This window comes from Lates calcarifer, linkage group LG23 (assembly GCF_001640805.2).
Source record: "Lates calcarifer isolate ASB-BC8 linkage group LG23, TLL_Latcal_v3, whole genome shotgun sequence".
Classification (NCBI taxonomy): domain Eukaryota; kingdom Metazoa; phylum Chordata; class Actinopteri; family Centropomidae; genus Lates; species Lates calcarifer.
In genome coordinates, this window is record NC_066855.1 from 492,250 (window position 1) to 515,981 (window position 23,732).

Consider the following 23,732-nt stretch of genomic DNA (forward strand, 5'->3'; position numbering starts at 1 on the left):
AATTGTGGATTTTTATATTGTGGCGGTGCTAATTAAGTTAATCTTTCAACACTCTTTCAAATCATAGAACTAATCCTTATATTTCTGCCTAGAGGTTTTGCTTTTCACTGTGCATTGTCCTCACTGCTCCAGACAGTCAGTTGTTTCCATTCGTTTACACATAGTGTAAAACCCAGTAATCTGAGTGACTTGCTTGAGCTGTGTAGCAGAGTGTGTAACAAAGGCCACCAGTTGAAGGTGAACTAGGATTTATCCCCTGAAACTTCAGGGTGCCTCTGGCGAACTAATGTCTAACTATGCAATGTTATGTAGATACATAAAGCAAATGCAACTAGCATTGAGGATAAACATATTGGAAAACAGTGGGGCCCATATAGGTAGGAAGAGTAATCCTTTTTTTTTTTTTTTAAATGTGTTGTTAGCCCCCTGTATACAGACAGGTGTACTGGAGAATAAGTGATAAATCACAGTCAAAACATAGAGTTGTTGAGCAGCCATGTTCTGATCCAGCCATTTTTATCATGTATTTGACATGACAATGTAACAACCAGTCCAAACAGTTAACAAGCTTCTGAAAGACAACAACTGAGCAGTCAGCCATCAAAAAGCACAGTAAATACAGCCATAAATCTAACTCCCCCTACTAAACCAATGAAAAATTAAAACAACAAAATATATACCATGATATAATGCTTACCTCTAATGAACAGTAAGATTTAGATTTTAGGAGCAAAACCTTGCAAAGATACTGTTATGGACTTAAACTGTATTCTGCTGGGTGTATACTGAGCAGTGTTTTAGAGAGACATGACAAATGGATGCAGAGTAAGAAAGCTTGAAAGACTGTAATTATTGTTTTGAACTGGCTACTCAACTGTCATGGAAAGCTGTGACTTTTTTTATTACCCAAAATGCATTTCACTTAAAAAGTGGGATGAAAACCAGCTATGAAACAGCTGCCTCCCACCCTCAGTTGCCCTTTTCACTTAGACATTACACATCTACTCTGTCCGACATCTGCAAAAGGCCACGCCATATATCCCTGTCCACTTTTACAGCTTTCCAATAAGAAATGAAAGTGGCTCTAACGCGAGTGAGCAAGTGAAATATAGGAGTATCAGTGCTATAGGAGGGTGTGTGTAGATTATTGACAGAGCTGATTGTGCCTCTGTCAGCAGTGAGTGATGTCTCATGCCGCTGTAGTTGCATTCAGGAATCTATCAACAGCTAATAATTATGTGTACATTTACGACAAGGGTCCCAGGTTTAATGGATCGATTCACTCACACTCCAGTTCCCATTCTGCACATGGATTTCCTGTCATTTTCATGAAGGATTTTGCATCAGAAGAGCTCTCTCTCTCTCCCCTGAACTTCCCCTTGATCAAACGTGTTCTTTCCATTGGTGGCTAGTACATATACATACATGCATACATATATATATCCATCAACCATCAACTATTAGATATTCAACAAGTCAAAAGCCAAACAGTTTGTGGGTTGTGAGGATTCATTTGGCCTCATAAAAAACACGTATGAACAGATTTGTTGTTTATTGCATTAATTCTCCAAATGTTTGAACCCTTCTGGATGGATAAACCGTATTCTTCCCAAAGATGGTCCATTACTTGGTGTTGCTACACACTGCTGACTGGTGGTACTGTCCCCTTACTACTACAGCAAACCCATAAACTCCCTTAGAGGCTGTGGACATTTGGCCTGTTCACACGATGAAGCAGCCTGTGCTACAGTTGCCACTGATGCGTTATAGTGAACCCACCAGAACCACTAGGGAGCCCTTCTGCATTGCGGTCAAACATTGCAGTTCACTGGGCAAGGCTTTGTGAACATCATAGCTACAGTAGAGAGGACAGTCTGCCAAAGTTTGTCAAGTGGCTGTACAAATGACCGAAATGGAGGAAAGTGTGTTGAAGTAGCCAGCAACCACACATCTAGTCCCATGCTGCTCTGCTGCTGCTGCTGCCACGCTCTGCTGACACAAATAAAGGCAGCAACTTGCAACCCCCGACTGTGGACTCTGGAAGTCAGCATAATACCCAACATTGTATTTGAGGTCAAATTTGGAGGCATATCTCATAAAAATACAGTATTTACTGTTTTACTCTGGTGTGGTGCAGGTCAACATATTTTTTTATATGTGATAAAGTCCAACTATTGACAGCTCATAGAGAGAACTCTCCTTCAGCAGGATTACCAAGCAAAGCTTTTTATTGCAGTGTGACTCAGTGATGTGTGACTAAGGTCTCACAGTATGCCATAACTTATGCCTGTAGCACAGTCACCATACTGTATCTATAGTGGATATATTTTTCATCTTTCAGTCAGTGAGGGCTTAAGTCTGGATGGTTATTATGTAAGTAAGTAGGCTGGAGAGACAAACCAATGAGCTGAAAGAATGAGAAAGATACTCCGCAGAGTCAGGTCATCAACTATTGTTCATATAAAATATGGATGAAAGCATCATTCTTAGCTTAGATAGTCTCTCATGTTTGATTAATTACTTCAGCTACAGAAGTAATAATTATTAAGATGGTAAATTCTGTTGATTTGTTGACACATACCCTCAACTAACACCATGTTCTTAGTGGAAAGGATAATGAATACACTGCCACCTGTTCCACTTGACTCCACACTTTTATCTGAATAGTGATGTAGTGCTTTCTCTGTAAAACATCTATGAGTGCCACAAACAATTTCCGTGGCTCCAAGTCATGCAGGACTTGTTGACTTGCTGAGTCTTTAGCTTTGAATTCACGCTGTGTCGTGTCTGCTTCTCTCTGATTCATAATGAATTTGCATATTTTCAAATTAGTCTCTGCTTTTGTTGGAAATCTTAGTGGAATATGCATAGCACAATTCCAGTGAGTCATCTCTGCGTAATACTGCGTTCCTAAATGGAAAATGCTGCTTTAGGCTCCAGGAGATATTGTGGCAAAAAGCTGCTCCTGCTAGAGTTGACAGTGATAAGCCTTTGCTTCCTATGCTGAGAAGGAATTGAATTCTTGGTCCCGGTGGCCAAGTCTTACATAAGAAAATGACTGGCTGAGATGCCTATCACTCCCACAGTGCTGACATTCTCTCACTGTGCCATCCTGTCCTCTCAGTCTTATAGTACATGTGTTAGCTGATTATAGGCTGATTCCACTTCTCTCAGTTCTGTGATATCTCCTCCATTCAGAGGGAGGTTTTGACCAAATTGCTAAAAGTCACTGCAGATTAGTTTCGCCCACTAAGCTTCGTGATTCTCATCTTGGCATTGCCTGCTGCGGTATGAGACTAGCAATCCATGCTACTGTATCTTCGAGATGGATGATACGGGTGCATGGGACCCTAAAATGTTCAAAATGAAATGACTTGTAGTGTGACACAGCTTCCAAAAATAGGTGGGGAAGGAATGCTAGCAAGTATCCAAGGTGACCGACTCCTTCCACAGGATTGATTAAGAGCTGCATTCATAGCTGCATTATTTGACTCTTTACATTTACTGGGTTCAGATGTAGCACAATAGAAACATACAGTAAACAGGATGTCAGCTTGATGTAGTTAATGTTTAGGAACAGACAGGAGGGTTAGCTCAGCACTGTTATCTTGTTCTATTTTCATGGTTTTAATGTAATGGTGAGAACTCCTTAAAGGGACACTCCGCAGATCTCCCACATTAAATCAGTTTGATTTGGACTGAAAACAGTTGTATGATGCATATTTGAATTTGCACGTTTACTTACTGTGTATTTATTATTGTTACCATTTTATAGTAGTTTTACTTTTATACTCAATTCACTTCATCTTTTCTAACTGCATGTTGAGCAGTTGAAACAGAGCAGTTTCCCTGCAGGGATCAATAAAGATTTTCTGATTCTGATTATATCCATAGAAATGATAGTGACTTGCTCTAATTGGACCACAGAGGGGTGTTGTTGGGGAGTTGGCGTAAAACTAGAAGTATCTCACTTCTTTTATGTGCTTATGATTGTTCATTTTGTCGTGTGTGTGTGTATTAATTAGCATTTCTTGCAGGTGACATGTTTGTATACTGTTACTGTGTGAAACTGTGTAAACGTGTGTGACACTGTGATAGCCTGACATGACTACAGGTCACATCAGTTGAACAATGCAAAAAGTGCTTCTGCCACTGTGAGTTGGACAGGTCTGAATTAAAAACAATGCTGAAGCTCAACCTCAGTGACTGTGTGACCTCTCAGTGGAATGCCCTCCTATCTCTTCAGTGCAGATGTTCACCTTTTGAACACCCCCGCTCTGTCTTTTGTGTTGCAGTGCCGTCGTTCTGGGGGCTGGTAAACTCGGCCTGGAACCTGTGCTCGGTGGGGAAGAGGCAGTCACCAGTCAACATCGAGACCAGTCACATGATCTTTGACCCCTTCCTCACTCCCATAAAGTTGAACACAGGTGGACGCAAGGTAAAGACACACAAATGCAAACACACACTGTTCTCTGCTGTCTGCTGGATGGATGCGAAGGCTTTGTCGAGTCTCGGTTTGTTGCTGGTTTCTAAGATGTTGCTCCGTGCTGCTCTACTGCTTGTCACTGTATGTTGTTGTGTGTGTTCAGTGCTGTAGTTTGATGAGGTGTGTTACCCTGATCGATGCTCCTTACTTGTGTTTGGGTTGGCAGACAATGTGAGCTATATGTCTAACAAACACTCTCCTGGAGATAAAATACAGGAAAATTCACCTATTTAAGGATGCACAGTGGTTGTGTTCTGCTTTAAGTAAAGCCATAACTTTATCTTAAGGGCTATACGGATGAAATCCTGCATCCTAACAGCGGATTAGTCAGGCATATTGTTTATTATTTTCTCCTGTACAGTGGTGTACGGGGGACAGTGTATCAGGAATCTGTTCCATCCTGTGCCATATGACAGCAGCTAATTGGGAAGCCCTCACAGATGGGCTGCTTTCAAAAGTGCACAGTTGCATGGTGAGATTAATGTTATGATTAGTTTATGTTTACATGCCAGCAGTGAGTACAGGGTTAGCCTTGGGCAGTGATAGAGCATATAGGACGCATTGCAGATTACCACCTATGGCAGAGTTGTTCTAACGTCTTCATCTAGATTCTAAAATACACCCACGTTATGTCCTTGGATCCCTGTTTGATCAGGACGCCTTAGTGGAGAATCTGTCTGCACCCGGAGAATATAATAGAATTGGTAGACCTGTGATTTCAATAGTCACATTGTCACACATTTTCTCACTGGTATAATTTCTTCTTGAAATAAAAATAAAATTTAACAATTCTTCCTTGCAAGGGCTCCCCTGCTGCTCACTCAAGGACTCCACTTTGAGAACAGCTATCCTGCAATGTTTCCGCAGTAAGGACATCACTCATAATGACACATTTTTATTGCTATTAGGATGAATCACAAAGAAAATACAGAAGCTGAGAGAGAGAGAGAGCAGGAAACAAAAGACTCAAACAGTGAGAGATATGCCACCTTGAAACTCTTCCCTCCCAAAGAAGAGGTTTGTCATTTTCTCAAACACCTAAAACAGCCTGTGTTGACATTTTCTTGACAAGTTTCTTTTTGCTGGTTTCTTGGTGGTGACGTGTTGGAGGTGTGCTTGTTCACACAAACCTCAGTAACAGTTTCTCTTTAATTCATTCCTTCCTACAATATTTACAACAGATCCACTGACCAAATTAAGATGAATATGTCTACAACTGGTTTTTATTGACTAATACCATCACTAGCAAAGCTTTGCTAAACTTAGGGACAAATACGTTGCATTTCCTTCCTTTTGCTGCTTCACAATAAAAGTGGCTTGGTGGTTCTCTTGTGGAAAGCTTTTATTGTAAAGCAGCGGCAGCAGGAAGTGTGAGGTTTGCATTAGCAGTAGCTACATAAATACATTTTGACCTGGTTTAAATCAAATGGCCAATTAGGTTGAAAATAAACAAATGTCATTTTTAGACATTTTCACAAATATATGATGCTGTTGTTTGTCTTTGGAGGTCCCAGCATGGAACCTCACCATGGAACAGGAATAACAGGAATCTGACAGTCGAGTAGGGTGTCAATCACTAATAGATAGAGTCAGTGTTGTAAATGTAACAGGTAAAAAAATACCAGAAACTCAATCACAATTTGTCCAGATTTTACAGACAAGAAACACCAAATACAATAGTGTTTTTTTTTTTTTTGCCTTTGGCATCCCATTCTTGTTAGGCTGTAAGAACCATCACACTGACAGCTCACATTAACACCCACACAAACCAGTGCAGTCCAACTTTCTCATTTGTCTCTGAGAAAAGTTTCCAGAGTCCAAAAGCCATTTTGGACTCTTTCTTCCTCTTGCTTTATCTCCCCCTCTCTCCTCCCTCTCTCTTTCTGCAGTGGCCTAAATGTAATCTGTTGTGTCTCCATCTCTCTGAGCACCTGAGCTGTCAGCTGGTGAACACGAAGCTGGCTTCACCTTGTCAGTGCTGATTCATCCCCGCTCTGTCTCTGGCTGTTTGGCAGCCAGTCAGCCTTGGCCAAACACGCTACGGAGATCGGTAAAGAGCTTCCGCTTCGGCTCGCCGCAGCTCAGCTCGCCACCTCAACACAGAGAGAGCTTAAGCCCACTTTCTGCCGAGGAGGAAAGTAAAGAGAAAGATTAACCCTCCTCAAACCCCTTCTTACAACACACACACACACACACATATAAAAAACTGCATAGGCAAGATGAACTCCTCTTTTAATAGATTTTTTGTGCTGCCCTGTATTCTGGCTAATGAATAGTTAAAGGAAATTTAATTGACCTCCAAAGAGAAATTTTAATTAATGGCAGGGAGGCATGCAAGGCTATGCACGATGGATTGAAGGAATCACAGTTATTAAAAAGGCAGTATTAATTGAATATTTACTCTGCCATAGATGAGCTGCAATTACTTGAAGAGATTTTAATGAATTGAATCACTTTGGAGCTGGAGAGGTGAAAAAACGTGCTTTCAGAGACCCCACTCTCTCCGTGAAGTGTTTCCTGTGCATTTATGAATAGTGTGTATGGAACAGGATTACGTGTCTTTTGTCCTGTTTTCCTGCTTTATTTTTACTAAAAGCACAGGGAATCTGGTAGCACTGTGAAATCAGTGGTTTTCCTCACGTTCGGGTTCTCTCCTGCTTTTGTTCTTGTTTTTTGGAGTCAGGTGTGTGCAGCAAAGCATTGTGAACAGTGCCAGGTGGTGGATTCTATAAAAAGGGATATTTAGTAATGACATCTCGTTAAGTGGAACTCTGAGTTCAGCAGAAGTCCTGCTTTTAGAGCTTTTAATCATGTTTCTGTTGCTAAACAAGCTCCAAATCTCTGACCCGCCTGAGCGTCGGGTGGATTTGCTTCAGTTTCTGTCTCGTTTCTTCTTCTGTTCATGAAAAACATCTTCCTGTAGTCTGGATCAACCAGATGAGGAAATCTGACAAGCCTGTGAGTTGGTTTGAATGTGTGTGTGTGTTGAGGTATGTATGTGTATGCTACTGGCAGCTCTGAATCTGCCTAATTACAGGGAGTGTTCGGTAGAACAACAAACAGCAGGCTCTTGGACGGCAGCTGTACTTTCACTCTGGAGGGACTAACCACATTCTCCAGTTTGCCCAGCTGGCGCGCCCGCCAACCAATCAGACATCAGTCAGGGAGCCAGCCAACCGGTCGCTGAATCTCTGTCTGCACATGACTTTAATATCCTGGGTTTGATAGCAGGTGTTCTATATCACCAGAGCGTGTGTACCTGTGTGTGAAGCTGTCTGCAGACCAGTGCTGGTTCTGCTGTTGGTGTTGGCGTCTTTTCCAGGTCGGATCACTGCAGATGTTTGCAGCTAGCTGAGGGTCCGTACATGTGCTCTTGGACTGTAACCTGTGTCCTCTGAGGTTTCATAACTACTCTTTTTTACTAGTCTTTATTGGTGTCAGTTGCTCATGTGACAGAACAATGTTTGACTCTGTTTATTCTTATTCTATACACAATTTTTAATCCAATTCCACATGATACCAGGATGGAATCACCAATATCAACACAACACAGATAATAAAAGCTAATGTGTCATTGTTTATGAGATGAATGCATCATTAACACTCGTTAACACTCACTTTGTAATACCATCAGATGACTATAATCAAAGTACAGTATGTCTGCAGTCACTCGTTCACTGTGTGCTCCTTTCTGGCTCTCAAGATGTAAAAATCTGTGTATGTTGGTGGAAGCCAGTTTCAGTAATCTTTAAGTGTGTTTTGTTCTCCAACTTGCTAGCTTTAGCAACACTTCGTGTGGTTTTTCCACAGTAAGGACACGCTGTAGTCAGTGTTGGGTTACTGCTGCACAGTGCCAGACACTTCTTTTTCAAAGAAATGGCACAGTATCAGTTGTCATTAGTATTAAAACTTGTGACTTTTACTTGTTCGTGACTCTTGGATCTAAAGCAGCTTTGGCTTGTGAGTGTGACAGGGTCACATTCATACTCCTGTCATGTACAAGTGTTTGCTGATGTACACATAAGAGTCAATGGCCTGACAAGTGTGAGTCTGCAAACACAAGCTGTGTCAGCTGCAAAAGATGGAGAATGCATTACAGTAACGTAAATATTCAATTATGCAAATAGTCGATTCAAATTAATTAGACACAAGTTTTAGTTGGCTGAACCAGCGCAGTTGGTGCAGCATTACAAAAGGGAATGGGCCCTGTGCATGAAAACTGCAATTACCGTCATCTGACTGAGACCCCCTATCACTCAAGGTAGGAGATTGCTCTAATTGCCTCAGTGATGCCGAGGCCTTGAAGACGAGGAATTCTTCTCATGTCTCCGGCTCCACAGATAGCTGGACGTGTAACATCGATGTCGGAGCCAGCATCCATGGCATATCCATCTGTGGGCCTGAATCTTAATTACAAACTGCTCAGCAGAGGGAGAGGGGAAGGGAGGAGAGGAGGGCTTGATACCTCAAGACGACCTCAAGATGTTGCTGTAGGTGTGTCTTGATGGTTCACTTAAGAAATGACTGAGCACTGTACCTGCAAAATTCAGTCAAAACTGAAAGATATTTTGACCACATACCATACAGCAACAAGCTGGTTGAAGACAGATGGTTGTTTTGATGCAGTGGCTTCCTTTATGAGAATACAACAAAACAGATGAGAAAAGCAATTCCTCAGATTCTCTAAAAATCATCTGTATATGTATCACAGAAATTGACCACTAAAGCACGCTGAGGGAACCGCACCTCCTCCAGACGTTAATCACAATCCTCCAGTTTGTGACATTATTCTGTCACTTTTCATCACAAGTCAAATTGCTTTCTTGACCTTAAAGCCTCCATGTGTAAGATTTGAAGGAAGAGGGCGGGACAGGACACACACACACACACACACACACACACACACACACTGATTTTGCAAAGGAAACTGCAATAAAAGCCACAATCTAAAAAGTCCCTGTAATATTAGACAGAGTATCTAAAAACAAATGATAAGGTACAACAGAATGTATGTTGCCTTATGATGTGATCTAGAAAATTAGATTAAGAAATCCTGTGTTCATAGAGTCAGCCTTGCTCTTGTGGTCCAGCCAAAAGTATTAAATGAATATTGCTGTAGGGATTGAACAAAGTAACCATGATGTTCAAACTGTAACAACTCATTTTAACCTCTGCTTTCAGCATAGGTGTTCACCTTTACCCACAAACCTCCCCAACAGACGCTGCAATTGATTTAGTGTAGCCTTCACCAATCAGCCACAACTTTAAAACCAATGTATATTTCAGACAGTAAATCCTGCTGCTTTCATACACAGAAATATTTTAATCTGACAAAATTCATGTTTATGTTTGCAAAGGGAAACATTTGGTTTAATGGGCGACTTTAGAAATCGTGTGTCCTTTGTAAAAGTTAAATTAGCAATATTTATCTTATTGCCAAATCCCATCAAGACCAAAACTAATGATGTGTTATTAACTGGATTTTTATTACCAAGAGACCGAGACCAAGATACATTTAACACTGTCAAAATCAACTTACCAGTGCTCTCTAGTGGACCAGCTTCATACTGGTGACACTGTTTCTAAATTTCCTTAAACCCAGTTTGATTTTTCTGTTCGACATGTCTTGTTAATCACTGGCCAACATATACACTGATGTTATGTGTCAACAATTGTTTTGCTTTGCCAGTAATATTTATACACTCCCTCCTATGACTTTGTATTTTAGAATTAGCTATTTGATCTTTGCCAGAGAACAGCATTGCACCTCAGGGAGAGTACTGGACTTGGACTTGACTTCAAAGTTAATTTAACATCAGAATGAAATTTTTGATTGTATGCTTGCCACATCTATCAGTCTTGTGTATCCTCAGACAAACTTCAATCAGCTGCATGTTCCTGCTCAGTATGTGGTAGAGATTTCCTCCCAGGTTGTTTTTGGCCTCAACACGCTGCTGTCATGCTTTTGTGTTTACTGGCCTGGTTAGAGGTATTAGATTAGAGAAGTGTGTGCTCATAGATTGTGTTTTCAGGGTATTTGGGTGAAGGAGAGAGATGGTCTGTGTGTGCATTGGGTGCGTGCAGCAGCATATGGCAGAATGATTCACAGGGAAGTGGGTCAGAGTTAGTAGTTTTACTGCTGCAGTCTCACAGCACAGACACACAGAGGGAGGACTCTGACTCTACACACAGCAGGATACACAGGACTGCCACCATCTTTGCTTTACAAACAGCTCTCATACCTCCGATGAAAGAAAAGTGGCCATGACAAGGATTTACTGTGCTACAAGGAAAATATTCCAACTTTGTTAATTCATATAGAATGTGTGATTTTTCACTGATGAAAAATCAAAACAAGTCAGGAAGTCTCATGTGATCTTGGTTAGAGTCTGTCCTGAGTAAATTTCTGTATAGCTCCACCAACTTGTTTGAAAAGTTCTCCTCCTTTTCCTCCCATTGATGGATCCGCTCTCACAGAGCTGGTAATGACATCCCGAGGGAGGAAGCTCTGTAGTCTTCTGTCTTGTGGGATTTAGGGCTCAGCTGACAGGATGGGTTTCAGGGCCTGCATAGATACCAGTGTTCTTTAAAGGGAAGTGGCCTTTGCAATAGCAGATGCAGATGTTCTGTCTTTTTTTCTCTTTTGATAGATAATGAATCATTTCCATTCTAAAATGATCTAAGTATATAATCCTGTCAGAACTTACTAAGTCTAATTTACTGTATGGATTTCCCACAGTCAGTCAGTGTAGTTTTCATCAGTTTGACAGTAAATATAGAATCAGAGCAATGTAATCATTTTGATAAAAATCAGATGGAGATGTGGATATGGATGGATTTCATAAAAGGAGCTTCCAGTGATAATAAAAGTAATGGAAATTACAGAGTTCCTCGCACCACTCTAACCACTCCATAAGATAAGAATTCCTCCAAATATTACCTGTGTGTGATATATGGATCTAATCTCACCAGATCAGGCTGGTATAATTGGATGAGGTCCAGCCGGTGTCTGTTGGGACTCTGCGAGCCTTTGTTGCTGATGAAGACAAATTCTTCAAGCTAACAAGGTTTCTAGACTTCCTAGAACTTAAACATACAAGCCAGTAATTAGAGTGTAGTTACTGTCACACCAACAATCTCGCACCAACACACACAATGAAATGCACAGAGGGTACGCCACAAACCTTACGGTGGAGGGCGGGGTGCGCTAGCTGACACCGAGCAGACAGCTCCCTGACAGACTGGCAGATGAGATGAAATAAGAAACAGGGGCATATATTCCTGCTCTGTAGATATCAGTCCACCTACTCAGCTCAGCAGGTTTGAAACAGGACTGATGCTCTGGGAGAGCAGGAGAACACTGTGAAGCAAACACAACAGTTCAATGTTGGATACACTGCACTAAAATGACTGATAGGGAAACCTACTGCTAATAATAACATTTTACATCGACAAGTAAAAAATGATTCCAGTGCCTCCAGTGCCTCGCTGACATCCTGAACAGTTCCAACACATATATCCCAATATGTTCAAGGTGGAGACTTGAAAACCACACAACTGTAACCAAACTTACATCTAATGAGTAGATGTTTAGATCAGTTAACATGCTCAGTAATAGAGGTACTGGTCTATTTATGTAGCACAAATAACAAAGTGCTTCACCACAACAGCAATTAAGCAGAGAAATCTTACAGACAAACATGAAATAGCAGAGTGTAAACAGAAATAAGAGTCTCCACCATGCTGGCAGCTCTGAGAGGCTTAGGCACAGCAGAGCTAAATATTAACAACATCATGCTAATGAGCTCACAGTGATTGTTAACCATGATATGTTTATAATGTTTAGCAGCTTAGTTTGGTGTGATAGCATACTGACGTTTGATAAATATCCTTAAATACACATCTGTTGTAGGCCTCTGTATGTAGGCCTTAACTAAAGATCCTGAAGTAATTTTAACTTTGACCTGACAGTTCCACTCCATAAGAAATCAGAGGATGACCAATGTAGTCACAGTTAAAGCTGTGGGGGCATGAATTTCTGCACCAAATGTAATTACAGTTTGATAACTGTGAAGTTATTTTACTGTGGAAGCAGTAAACTGACCAACCACTCACTGACTGAGAGTCCTGAGTCCATGATTTAAAATATTAGTTTAAAAAATGAGTGAGTCTTGGGAAGGTTTTTCAACCCATCAATGAATGAATTTTAGAGTCTGCCTTTATTTTATGCTGGGCTCTGGCAACGTCCACTGACACTGGTTAGCCAGAGTGATTACTTTGTGGACACGACAATTTAATAATGATTTCTGGGGCTTAGCAGTGGAATAGAGTAGCTAAAATGATTTTTTTGATTTAATTCTGAACTCCACTAGTGGCCAGTGTGATGGGACTAATACTGCAGTAATGTGGAAAACTAAGAGTGAGTGGACCAGCTTGAAGCATCTGAGGATGAGCTGAAGTTCCTTGGCTAAAGCAACGTAACCTTGTGCTAAAAGAATCTAACCCTCATAAATGGAAGGTCTTCAGTACAAAATGAGGGTCTTTAACAAGACAAAAACAGGAACACATTGTTTTAAAGGATATTTTTATCTTACTGTTTCCATGTGAACTAAAGTTCTGATGAGAGATTTTTGTAGAGCTAAAAGTGAATATTCCAGTTTCTCACCTGGAATCGCTCCAGAAAATATTCTGGCTGTGTAAGATTCCTTTATTTGTTTTCCATAGCTGTTTGTTCTGTTCAGGGTTGTGGAGAGCTGCAGCCTCGCTGCATTGCAATGGGCAGGAGGGAGAGTACACCCTGGACAGGTCACCAGATGACACAGGGATAAGACTCATAAAAAGACACAAGCCTAGTGCTTCACTATTAAACAGATGTAGAGGCATAAAGACCTGGATAAAATGACTTCCCTGATATCTACAGGAAGTGTGTTCTGTAGCATAATTGACAAAGCCTGCATCCATGATTTCTTCAGTTGTTACTGGAATCTCAACTAAATCAACAGCAGATAGTCACAGTGTTCTTGAAGGCAAATAGTTAACAGGGGAGTTTCTTGTGCAACCACAACAAACATGATTTCCAAGACTGATACAAAGCGTTCTCCCTTTGTTTTATGTTTTGAACCAATTTAACACAGTCAGAGAGACCGGCCACCTTTTTAAGATGATTCATTGGGAGACCAGATTTTCATCAGAGTTAAGTGTGAGGTTGCTGAGCAGTTTCTGTGCTGTGGTGTGTTTTAAAGCCAGACTGAAATTCCTCCAGGATGTTGTTTTCTTTAAGAAAGGAGCTTTGTTTCCACCAGAACTATCTTTTCAAGTATCTTACTAATGAACGGAAGGTTGGAGCAGATCTAACTCCTCTGACTGGCGTGTCTTTGGAGTGTGGGAGGAAACCAAAACACCCAGAGAAAATCCTCACAGATTCAGGGAGAACACAAAAAGGCTCCAGCCATTTGGATTGGGTGTAAACTCAGGACCTGCTGTGACATATAAGTGATTAACACTAATCCACAGTAGCTCCCTTCATAGTGGTTCATTTTTAAAATAGAATTTTGATGAATTTTGGAATATGATGAAAGCCCAAAGCATGTAGGAATGAGAACCGCTGCTACTCTGGATAGTGCAAAGATGATAATATGATGTACTTAACACAAGGTATTAGGCCAAAACACAGTGGGTGGACATGATGCACAAGCAAATTTTTAATGTGCAAATTGCACACCAGTGATGTGTTTACTATGATGTGCTCTGACAGGTCATGCACTGATCTATTTCTGGAATCTCTACCCATGCCAAGATGTATACTTTCCAACAAAATAGCACTGCTGAGTAAACTTTGTATTATGCATGCAGTTATTTTATATTCATTTGTTATTCATCCAATTGGTATTCATGAAGTTAGGAAGTCTATTATTATCAGCATTCCAATTGTTAAAGTACACCACCAATTCTGCACATAAATGTAAATTTCTGAGTCATGGCAGTGGTGTTCTGTCGAGTAGAACGACACTGAAGTGGAAGTGATCTCTCTCCTTACATCTCAGAGCAGTGTTCAGTCTCATAAAGGATCTGATGTTGCCTGTTTGCATTCACCATGTCATTTACTGCCCACCTGTGGTTGTCTCTGGAAGCTGAGTTGACCACCAGCCTTCACATCGTTTCTGTGGGTGTGACTGTGTCCCACTGACACAGAGCAGGGCTCGTCAAGCAGAGAGGGGAAGCAGCAGTTTTAAGAAGTTTGTGCATTAGCATTGAGTATAATCCTGGGACCTCTGACAGGTGACTAGCTACAGCCGCAAGAGTGTTTGTCAAGCTGCCCTTGACTCAGCTCCCACTGTTCTTAGATCAGTTATGATACTGAAAATTACACTGTGATTTATCATCTACAGGAGCATAGTACATAGGTTGTGTGTGTTGTGGGCAAGCGAGTGAGAGAGAGAGAGCGGTGAGGCTCAGGCTGGTGACCAGGCCTGGAGAGTTAGGAGTTGGCAGTCTGGACCATGAATCCAGTACTGAGGCAGGAGAATACAGGATCCTGCAGTGTTGAGTGTGTCTTTGTCAGTTAACGGTAAATATTTTGAAGAAGTGATTTTTTAATATATTTTTCCTTCATGTTGCACATTTGATATGTTTACTGTCAGTTCAAAGGAATAATCCTAATACTTTTCAGCTGGGAGGGGGGTCTCCAGTTTGGTTGGAGAGTCGGGTGTGTTAGTAGCAGCTAATGTAGCCTCAAGGCACTATCCTCAAGCAGAGATGAGGACTGGGCTACACAGGTCTGGTAAACTCACTTCTTTATAACTCTGCATTTTTAATTTTCAATCTTTTAGACCCAACCAACCGAGTCAACAGATGTCACTCCAGTTTAATTTATCAGACTTAATACAGCTCCCTCCACATCTATTTTGCATTCAGTTCCATTCAGTTTTATTTATATAGCACCAAATACATGAAGTGTCTCAAGGAACTTTAAAGAGTAAGGTCAAGGCTTTAGAATATAATAGAGAGAAACCCAACAGTTCCCACACATGTAATCTCTGAGAAAATAACCCTATTGATGGAAAAGTGATGTTATTAGAGACACATTTCTTCTTTAATAGGCATGAATCATAGGACAGGGATACAAAGGTGATTTTGGTGGGCATGTTCTCAAGTTAATTATTTAACTCCACTTATGCTTTTACAGGATGTGACCCAAATGTAGCAGAATCATTCAGTGTCAGGGCTTCTCTAAGCTTTGTTCTGTCATGTTGTGATACCTTTGCGTGCAGCTCGCATGACTGTCATTTGAATCTACATGTTTTTCACTACTTATCTCTCATCCATCACAGCTGCTGACGGCCAGCCGGAGGCCCCCACTCATATATCCGTCAGCAGGGACGAGATGGATGAGGGTCCACCTGCTCCATCACTCCTCTCCTCCACTCACACACTCCCTTTTCACTCTCTTGCTCTCTCTTTCTCTTTCTCCCATAATCCCTTATTCTCATCAGTCATTTCACTTGGGTCTCTAGAGCTTCTCGGACCCTGATGGTGGAGTAATGATAGTCCTGTTTGTATGGGCTCTGTGTTTCAGTAGGGGAGATACATAATAGGGAGTCATTTTCCCCAATGGCACCTGTTTTTGTTTGAATCCTGCTCTCGGTATTTGTAAGATAGTGGGCATTACAAAACAGATATAAGCCAGCACTTAGTCTCAGTCCCCAGATGCATTACTGTCTTTTGTAGGGAAGGTGAAATGTTTTTAAGAAAGAGAGGAAAAAAAGCTCCACTACCTTCTGGCAACACTTTCAGGGTAACCTGTTTTTTTTTTTTTTTTTACACAGCTGTGCACAAACAACAAGTTAATCTGCTCAAATCCACACATTTAATACACTGAATTAATTCAATTGCGCTTTGCCAAAAACATTTTGACATTCTGCTCACGCCAGCCTCTGCTGCGGAACATGTGTATGAGGAATCAGTCAGAATCAGCACAGTTGTCATCACAGTGGAAAACACACATCGCAGGGGAAATTACATTGTATATGGTTGTCTGAATGCAGAAAATATGGCTATTTTTTGGTTTTACTAACCTTTAATTATCTAAGTACATTACTTTTTATCATCGTATAACTACAAAAAAAGCCTATTAACGTCTTTGGAGCGCTTCAGAAATCCTTCAGAAGCTGCTGCTGTCAGATATTATCAAACAAGGGATATGGCAGTGATGCTCCAAACCAGTCTGCAGCTTCAGAATCAGAGCCAATATTTTAGATTGATCAGCTAAATAAAGCTGCATCTTTTCCTGATCATTTATGTATCACGACTCCTTCACTTTAAATATGCACAAACTCGAACCTGGAAACACTGGAATATTCCCAAGACACAATGCTGCAAGCAAGCGAGCAGCAGAGAGGGAGTTTAAAGTAGAGCTATACTGATAGTGCTGTCTAAATCCAAACCTCCCCAGACTGTACAAAATATTATACAAAACACCAGAAACCATTAAAATGAGGTTGTGATGCAGGATGCAGAACCTTCATGCATTTGTTTTACTTGTTTTACTGTTGGCCTACTTTAGGCCACATTCACACTGTGCAGCTGTTTTATACAGAAAGATACAAAGCCTGGTCTCACCAGAAAGTGGCACAGTGAAATTCATCTGCATGTCTTAAGAAAATATTCAGTTATAGAAGCGTGGTGAGGCAGTTAGAATTCACAGGGCAAGTCGGTCAGTTACTTTAGCTGCCGAGCTAACGCGCTAAACTCCCCGAGCTTCTTTGTTTTTTCTCTGTACTGGACCAACTGGAATTTATTCATCATGCAGCATTTGAAAAAGGAAGAAAACAACACTGATCCTCAGGGTCTTTACTGTCCTCGGTGTATTTAGTCCACCTCACTCTGCTGGTGTTGTGACATGGCTCTCACTGTATATGGAAGTGTGTGAATGAAAAAATTACACACACCATGCTAAGCTCTGTCTCTGTCATACGAGCAGAGTGGTGAGAAAAGCACTCATGTACAGCTTCTTACTGTTAGCCTCACTGACCATTACTGTCACCAGTTAAAATGACAGATGTTGTTGGCAGCACGTCCCATCAGCTGTCAGTAATTAACATTAACTCCATGAGTAACTTAATAACAGCAGCACAGTGTCAATCAAAGACAGTAATTGTAAAGAAAGAAGCTTCCCTCTTTGACTCACTGTTGAATCATGCAAAAATACAACTATAACAGTTTAAAGTTAAAACTTTCTTTGAAATCTGATCAATAATTTAAATCAAGGACCTTCTGCATTTGGATAAATTTAGAATATGATACACATATATCTTCTGCTGCTATCAGATCAGACCTGATAACAGTTTGGACTCCGTATTATCAGATACTAAATATTAAAGGACTCAGGACCAAAAACAACTCAGAGAAACTGTCAGTCAGCAAGCTAATCAGCTACGATAGCTTTCTTCATTTTGGACTCTTCAGCTGATTAACTGATAGCCAGTCCACTTGGATCCACACGGGCATTACACATATTGACCCACAGACCCAAGACCTATGGTAATACACTGGGACCCCATCTGGACCTGATAAGGACTGCATGTAATTACGACGCGGGTGCTGTCGGGTCTCGATTACAAGGACCTCAGCAGACCCGTGAGGATTTCTAGCAGGAGAAGACACAGTGTTATTTTCAGACACTGTTTCCTGAAAGTCTTTACATTCAGTTGCTGTAATGGCTTTGAAAATACTCCCTCACCTCCTCTGACCCTGACCCATGAAGTTTGTTCTTTATTGGATGTTCCCTGTGAATATTTGTCATATGTTTTATTGAAGAAAATCAAAGTGGCTTCATGGTAGATGCACAGTCAAATTGAAGACAGTGAAAACATTTCTGTTTCTTTCACATGGAAAAATGACCTCAAGCAAGGTGACCTTCTTCCTACCCAGAATCTTTACGAACCCACCCTGTTCTACAGAGTTGCATTTAGCCATACTGATGACATAATGATGCATCTGGCAACACTATCGGAGCTGTAGGGATGCACTTAAGGGACTGACGCAGTGCCGGAAGGGTATTAAATATGAACGCTGCTGTATTGCTAAAAATAATGACATTCCCATTTACAATATAAAATATCGACATGAGCGCAGAGCTGAGGACACTCACAGCTCTTACAGGCTTTACCAGTACTGTACTTACTGTAATTGCTCTGTTCAAGTCATTCTGTAAGTTTCAAGGAATATTTTGTTCAGAGAGTCAGAGCTCGAGGCTCTCTGGGAGACTTTTATTCTGTATGAATGTATAGAATTGGTCCAAAAAAATGTAGGTTGTTGTGTTTTGCTGGCACAGATCAGTCAGAATCTGCCAGACACCTCCTCCTCAACCTTTCTTCACACTCTATTCCTCTTTGTCACTCTTTATTTTCCATTTTTCAGAATAATTACTAAATCTCGACAGGCCTCCTGTGTTTCTCTATCAGTCACGGCTCCTGTGCTGTCTTAGCGGATGGGTGTTTTTTTCCATCTTCTCTATCAGTTCAATAGTTTCCAATTTTATAAGGTTAGCGCTGACGTAGATTGAAATACATTGCAGCTGCTCTCCAAATCCAATTGCGTGTGTCCATCTTTTTCAACCCTTACAAGCAGAAAGGGATTCATAATGCTTGATGCTTTTATCAGGCAGGCCAGAGTTTTACCATAACTGAAATGCTACGTGTTATGCCTCTGTAAATGCTCATCCACTCTGGTGTTATCTACCTTCCCTTTCTCTTTATCCAATCCACCTGACTTCGCCTGCTCCCTCGAGGTGCTCTCGGCTTAGCAAGGAACAAAATATGTAGAAATTGGAGGCCCGTTTTTACAGTTCTGCTTTTTGACATTTTGCACTGGCCCTAACAAGGTCTTTTTGCTATCAGAATTACTTTACTATGCATGTCAACTTTAATATTTATTCAGCAGGAGGGTGTGGACAAAAACCTCCAGCAGCTCCAATAGACTTTTCTAGTGCATAGATTGTTATGCTAAATGGTGCTGTGTTTTGTCATTGTGTGGCCTTTTCAGGGCAAGAGAGCAATACTCAGCTTGATTAAGATGTAGATAACTGCTGCACTAATCAGCACTCTTTCTGACCCTCCCTCCATCTCTACCTCTCCTGTTCTCTCACTCCATCTTCATTCATTCTAATGATGCCCAACCTGAACTCCTCTTCCCTCCCCTTTCATTTGAGCTCAGGCCATTATGGCAGACAGTGAGTTAATGAACAGCAAATGGAAGAGGAGAATGGTATTAATCATCTCTGGGCCCACCGTGTGCTCTATTATCATTCAGTTTCTTTCATCTAGGAGTAACCTTTCTGCTTCCACCATCTCGTCTCCCGCTCATCGCCTCATGCTTGTGAGTTCCCACTGGTCATTGAATATTTCTGGAACATTAAGGAACGTTTAACGGGAAAGTCAGGGAATCTGATAATTCGTCTTGGGAAGTCTGAATATTGAAGAATTTTAATATTAATTTCTTTACAGAAATATCCCAGTCCCAGCTGTAGATGAAGCCAGTCTGCTCACCTCTGTAGACTCTCCCTGAGGTTTTTACATTAAAGCTGCACTGTGCATGAGTCTTATGTAAAAATACACTCATCATGTAGCCAAGAGAACAAGTAGGCCACAACAAAGAACCCTCCCTTTCTTTCTAAATGTAATTAATTAACTGATTTAAATGAAAGTAAATGCTTTCGGGTCATTCTCTATCTCCTCTGAATGTGGGACATTACAAATTGCGAGTGACAAATGAAATATAAACTGTTCACATTGCACATGATTTAATTCAGAATTAAGTCTGGCTGTTCATAGCCATTTGCATTTGGAGATGACAATATGTCTAACACAGTGAATAATGAATTCTTATTTTTAGCATTGGAATTGACCAGTCCTAATTCTGTCCACACTCAGTTGCTGCTACTGAGTCAGAAAACTTTATTTCACTGAGACAGCAGTGTCCACTCTGTAACTGCAGTGTACCACAGAGACATGCTTTATATGAATCAGTACAACATTATTCAAGGTGGAAGAATTGCATCTGCAAAACTGAGCAAATAATTATTTTTTTCTTTTTATTTGGTTGCAGAAAAACAAAACTCAAAACTCAAAACAAGCTAAACATCACAATTATATACTTATGTTACCCATGTTAGCAAACAGAACATCATTAATTTAGAGTCATATTTCTCAGCTCTTAACACAGGTGTATCACCATGTTCTTGCGAGAAAGGAGTAAATTATGGGTTTGATGATTTATTGATTGGAAAAAAGCAACACAATGAGCTAAACCTCTCACATTCCACAGTAATTTGACCCCTTGTTATGCCATTAGCATGGCTTTACCTTTTAAACTACAATTAATTGAAAGTCATCAAGCCAATAGAATCTGTCTCTAATGTTTATTTGCAGCTCAGGACTCAGTTGGTTCTAGTCAAGGTGATTTCTCTCTGTAGAAAACCAAAGGACAGCTCATACAAACTTTTTTGCTCTTTTTTTAATAATTAATGACTTAACAGGAAATGTATTTAGATCATAAATGTACCTAACTAATGTTAACCTTTTAGTCATAACCATGATGCTGAGGTTAATAAGCTTCTGCTGCTCAGTTCATGACCACAGCAAACAGCGGTGTCAGAGGAGATTTAGAAAAGTTGAGTTAGAGAGTTTCTGTGAAGTTAAAGGGATTTAGCATCATCACAGTATGATATGAGATAAAGCAGAGGTGTGGCGTTGGTGTTGGAGATGTAAGTTTTTTATTTCACACACTGAGAGTAGAGCATTCGATAGCCAAGGATCTTATCTGTCTAAGAGGGCCGCTTTCACTCCCATCACCAGTGTCCTTCAGAACTGAATTTAATACTCAGTCCTCAGTGTGTGTCTGCATGTACGTGTGTGTGAATGTGAAAACCTGCGCACACCCTTATGTGTGTCTAAATGTAGACCGCCGGCTCTCCATCTCCAGGCCGGGGAGGTGAAGGACGGGGTCGGGGAAAGAGCGAGGGGCCTCGAGGTGGACGTGATCCCGCTGCTAATGACGGCATGGAAGACTTACACCAGTCTGAAATCTATAGCCCTGCCCTGCTCCAGCTCCTGTCCTTGGTTGGCACACACCCCAACACCCCACAACTCCATTCCTTTGGCATAATGACACCCTCCCTCTCTATCTATCCTTCTGACTGGATCTCTGTCTACATGTGAAGTCTGTGAGAAGTTATTGGAAAAATGAAAAATTGAACACAATTCCATGACAACTAGGCAACTCCATCTGAATGATGAAGGTCATATGATAAGATTGAAAGCCCCAGAAAAGTTACTAAATGGACCTTAAGAGGAAATTGTGTCCATAAATAATTAAACAATATTTAATTTCACTAATTGGGATGGTATTTCTTACCAGCAAAATATCAATCAGTTGTTACCATGATATGCTAATTGATGCTTAGGAAATTATTACGTTAAGTAGTAATTAGTAGCACTAATTATCGGCTTCATGGCGGGATCAGGAAAGCTGCATTTCTTGGTTCTGTTTTACCAGGGCTTTCTGGGGACAGGTGTTTTCTGAGAGGTAGCTGTTTGTAAATGCTCTTAAATGTCAAGACATTCTGTTACACTCAATCTTGCCATATATTTGAAAATACCATAATGGCCATGGTGCTGTCGTGGCTATTGTGTTCAGAGTGTGTGCGCCGTGCCAGCAGAGAAACACATGGACAGCAGGTGATGGAGCCAGTAAGACCCAGAGGTGCTGTTGTTAGTGCACAGTATGCAGAGAGCTGGCACATACACTCAGTAAGCACATTAAAATAAAAGGTGAAACATGCTGCGGTGTTACCTTGAGTCTGAGATTTGTTGCTTTCTTCTACTCCCCGCTGAGATCAGAAACAATCTGGGATTGTTGTGCTGTCATTTCATTCCTGTGGAGACACTCGGAGAAGTGAATACCATCATGCAGACATGTACCGCTAATGACAAATGAAGGACAGGAAGCTGTTCACTCCTCCTGTTCCTCCCCTCCATCACACCCTGAATCTCCTGCAACAAAATGGAGGTTGTTTTCCCTCCAGTTTCCACTGTCGCTGTCAGATTTAGCCCTCCCTCATTTCTGTCTCCTGCATTTTCAGAACGGTGATACAAAGTAGGTAACTAGTCCTTTGAGAGATAAACGGCTAGAGAAGCAGCGCTCATTATATTCTGGTGATAGGAATTCATTTCACATGTGAGAATGTTCAGGCTAAAAGAAAAGCTATCATGAGCAAAATGGCGACATGAGCCAAAAGCAGGCGCTCCCCCTCTCTGCTCTGCTCTCTGTGCTGTACTTCATGTGCAGAGAGCTTCTCTCCTTGCAGTATACAGTGCATGTGAAGTGTCAGCAGTTTGCAGAATATACAGTCCCCCTCTATAAAGGAAGGCTTGAAGATCACAGGGATGCTCCCTGCTCCTTGATGTTTGCTTAGTTCTGCCTTTTTCTCTACTTTTTCTACTCAGCTCTGCTTCGCACAGTTTACCGCAGTCTTATCCCACTCCTGTAGTTCGGGAGACTTCCCTCTAAAACACCACTGACTAAGTGATATGCGAACAGAAGTTATAGACCGTCACCAGCTGTCATTATTCTCAAATTACATAAAGTGCCTGATTTTCTTCTCCCATCAGTTTTGTTCATTATAGGAGATCATTAATGGGCTTATATTTGTTAATGATCTAAGTTATATGATCTGGTTTGACTAATGCCTCTGAGATTTATGGCAGAGATGGACTGTATGCTGCAGTACACAGCACGCAGTGTCTGCAGTCTATCCAAGAATAACAGCCTGGATGTCAAATAGAAAACCATATGTGTACTATTTCTGAGCGGTGCATCTACCCACATTCTTTATTTGAACTATGTTTAGCTGTGGGATACACAACATCCATGTGCACTCTCCGATACATTAAGCAGGATGTTAGGAAAGGCAAACTGATGGAGCTGCTGCTAGAGAGAGAAAATACATGAGGAAAGGCAGCAGTCTGTTCCACTGTTACCTGCAGTGATACATTCATTCATCTGTGATGATCATTCATTTACCAGGCAGTAATTCTTTCAGGAACTGGCTGAGGTATTATGGTTAACACACATTATCTAATGTAGCCAACCTTTGTGCAATTTGGGGAAACACACTGGTAGAAACCTGCAGCTTTGATTCTACCCTGAACTGAACATTAGTCAGAGAAGACAGAGCAGATCTGATCTT

The 23,732-nt window shown here is 41.0% G+C and overlaps 1 protein-coding gene across 2 annotated transcripts in view; it reads left to right on the plus strand.

The window, feature by feature from the left end:
- ca10a (carbonic anhydrase Xa) overlaps positions 1 to 23,732 on the plus strand; it is a 168,207-nt gene that overhangs the window by 63,937 nt on the left and 80,538 nt on the right. For both annotated transcript variants that reach the window (XM_018688391.2, XM_018688392.1), the window contains one exon: positions 4,296 to 4,438. In XM_018688391.2, the coding sequence (XP_018543907.1) occupies positions 4,296 to 4,438 (143 nt within the window). The remainder of the gene's footprint in view (positions 1 to 4,295; positions 4,439 to 23,732) is intronic.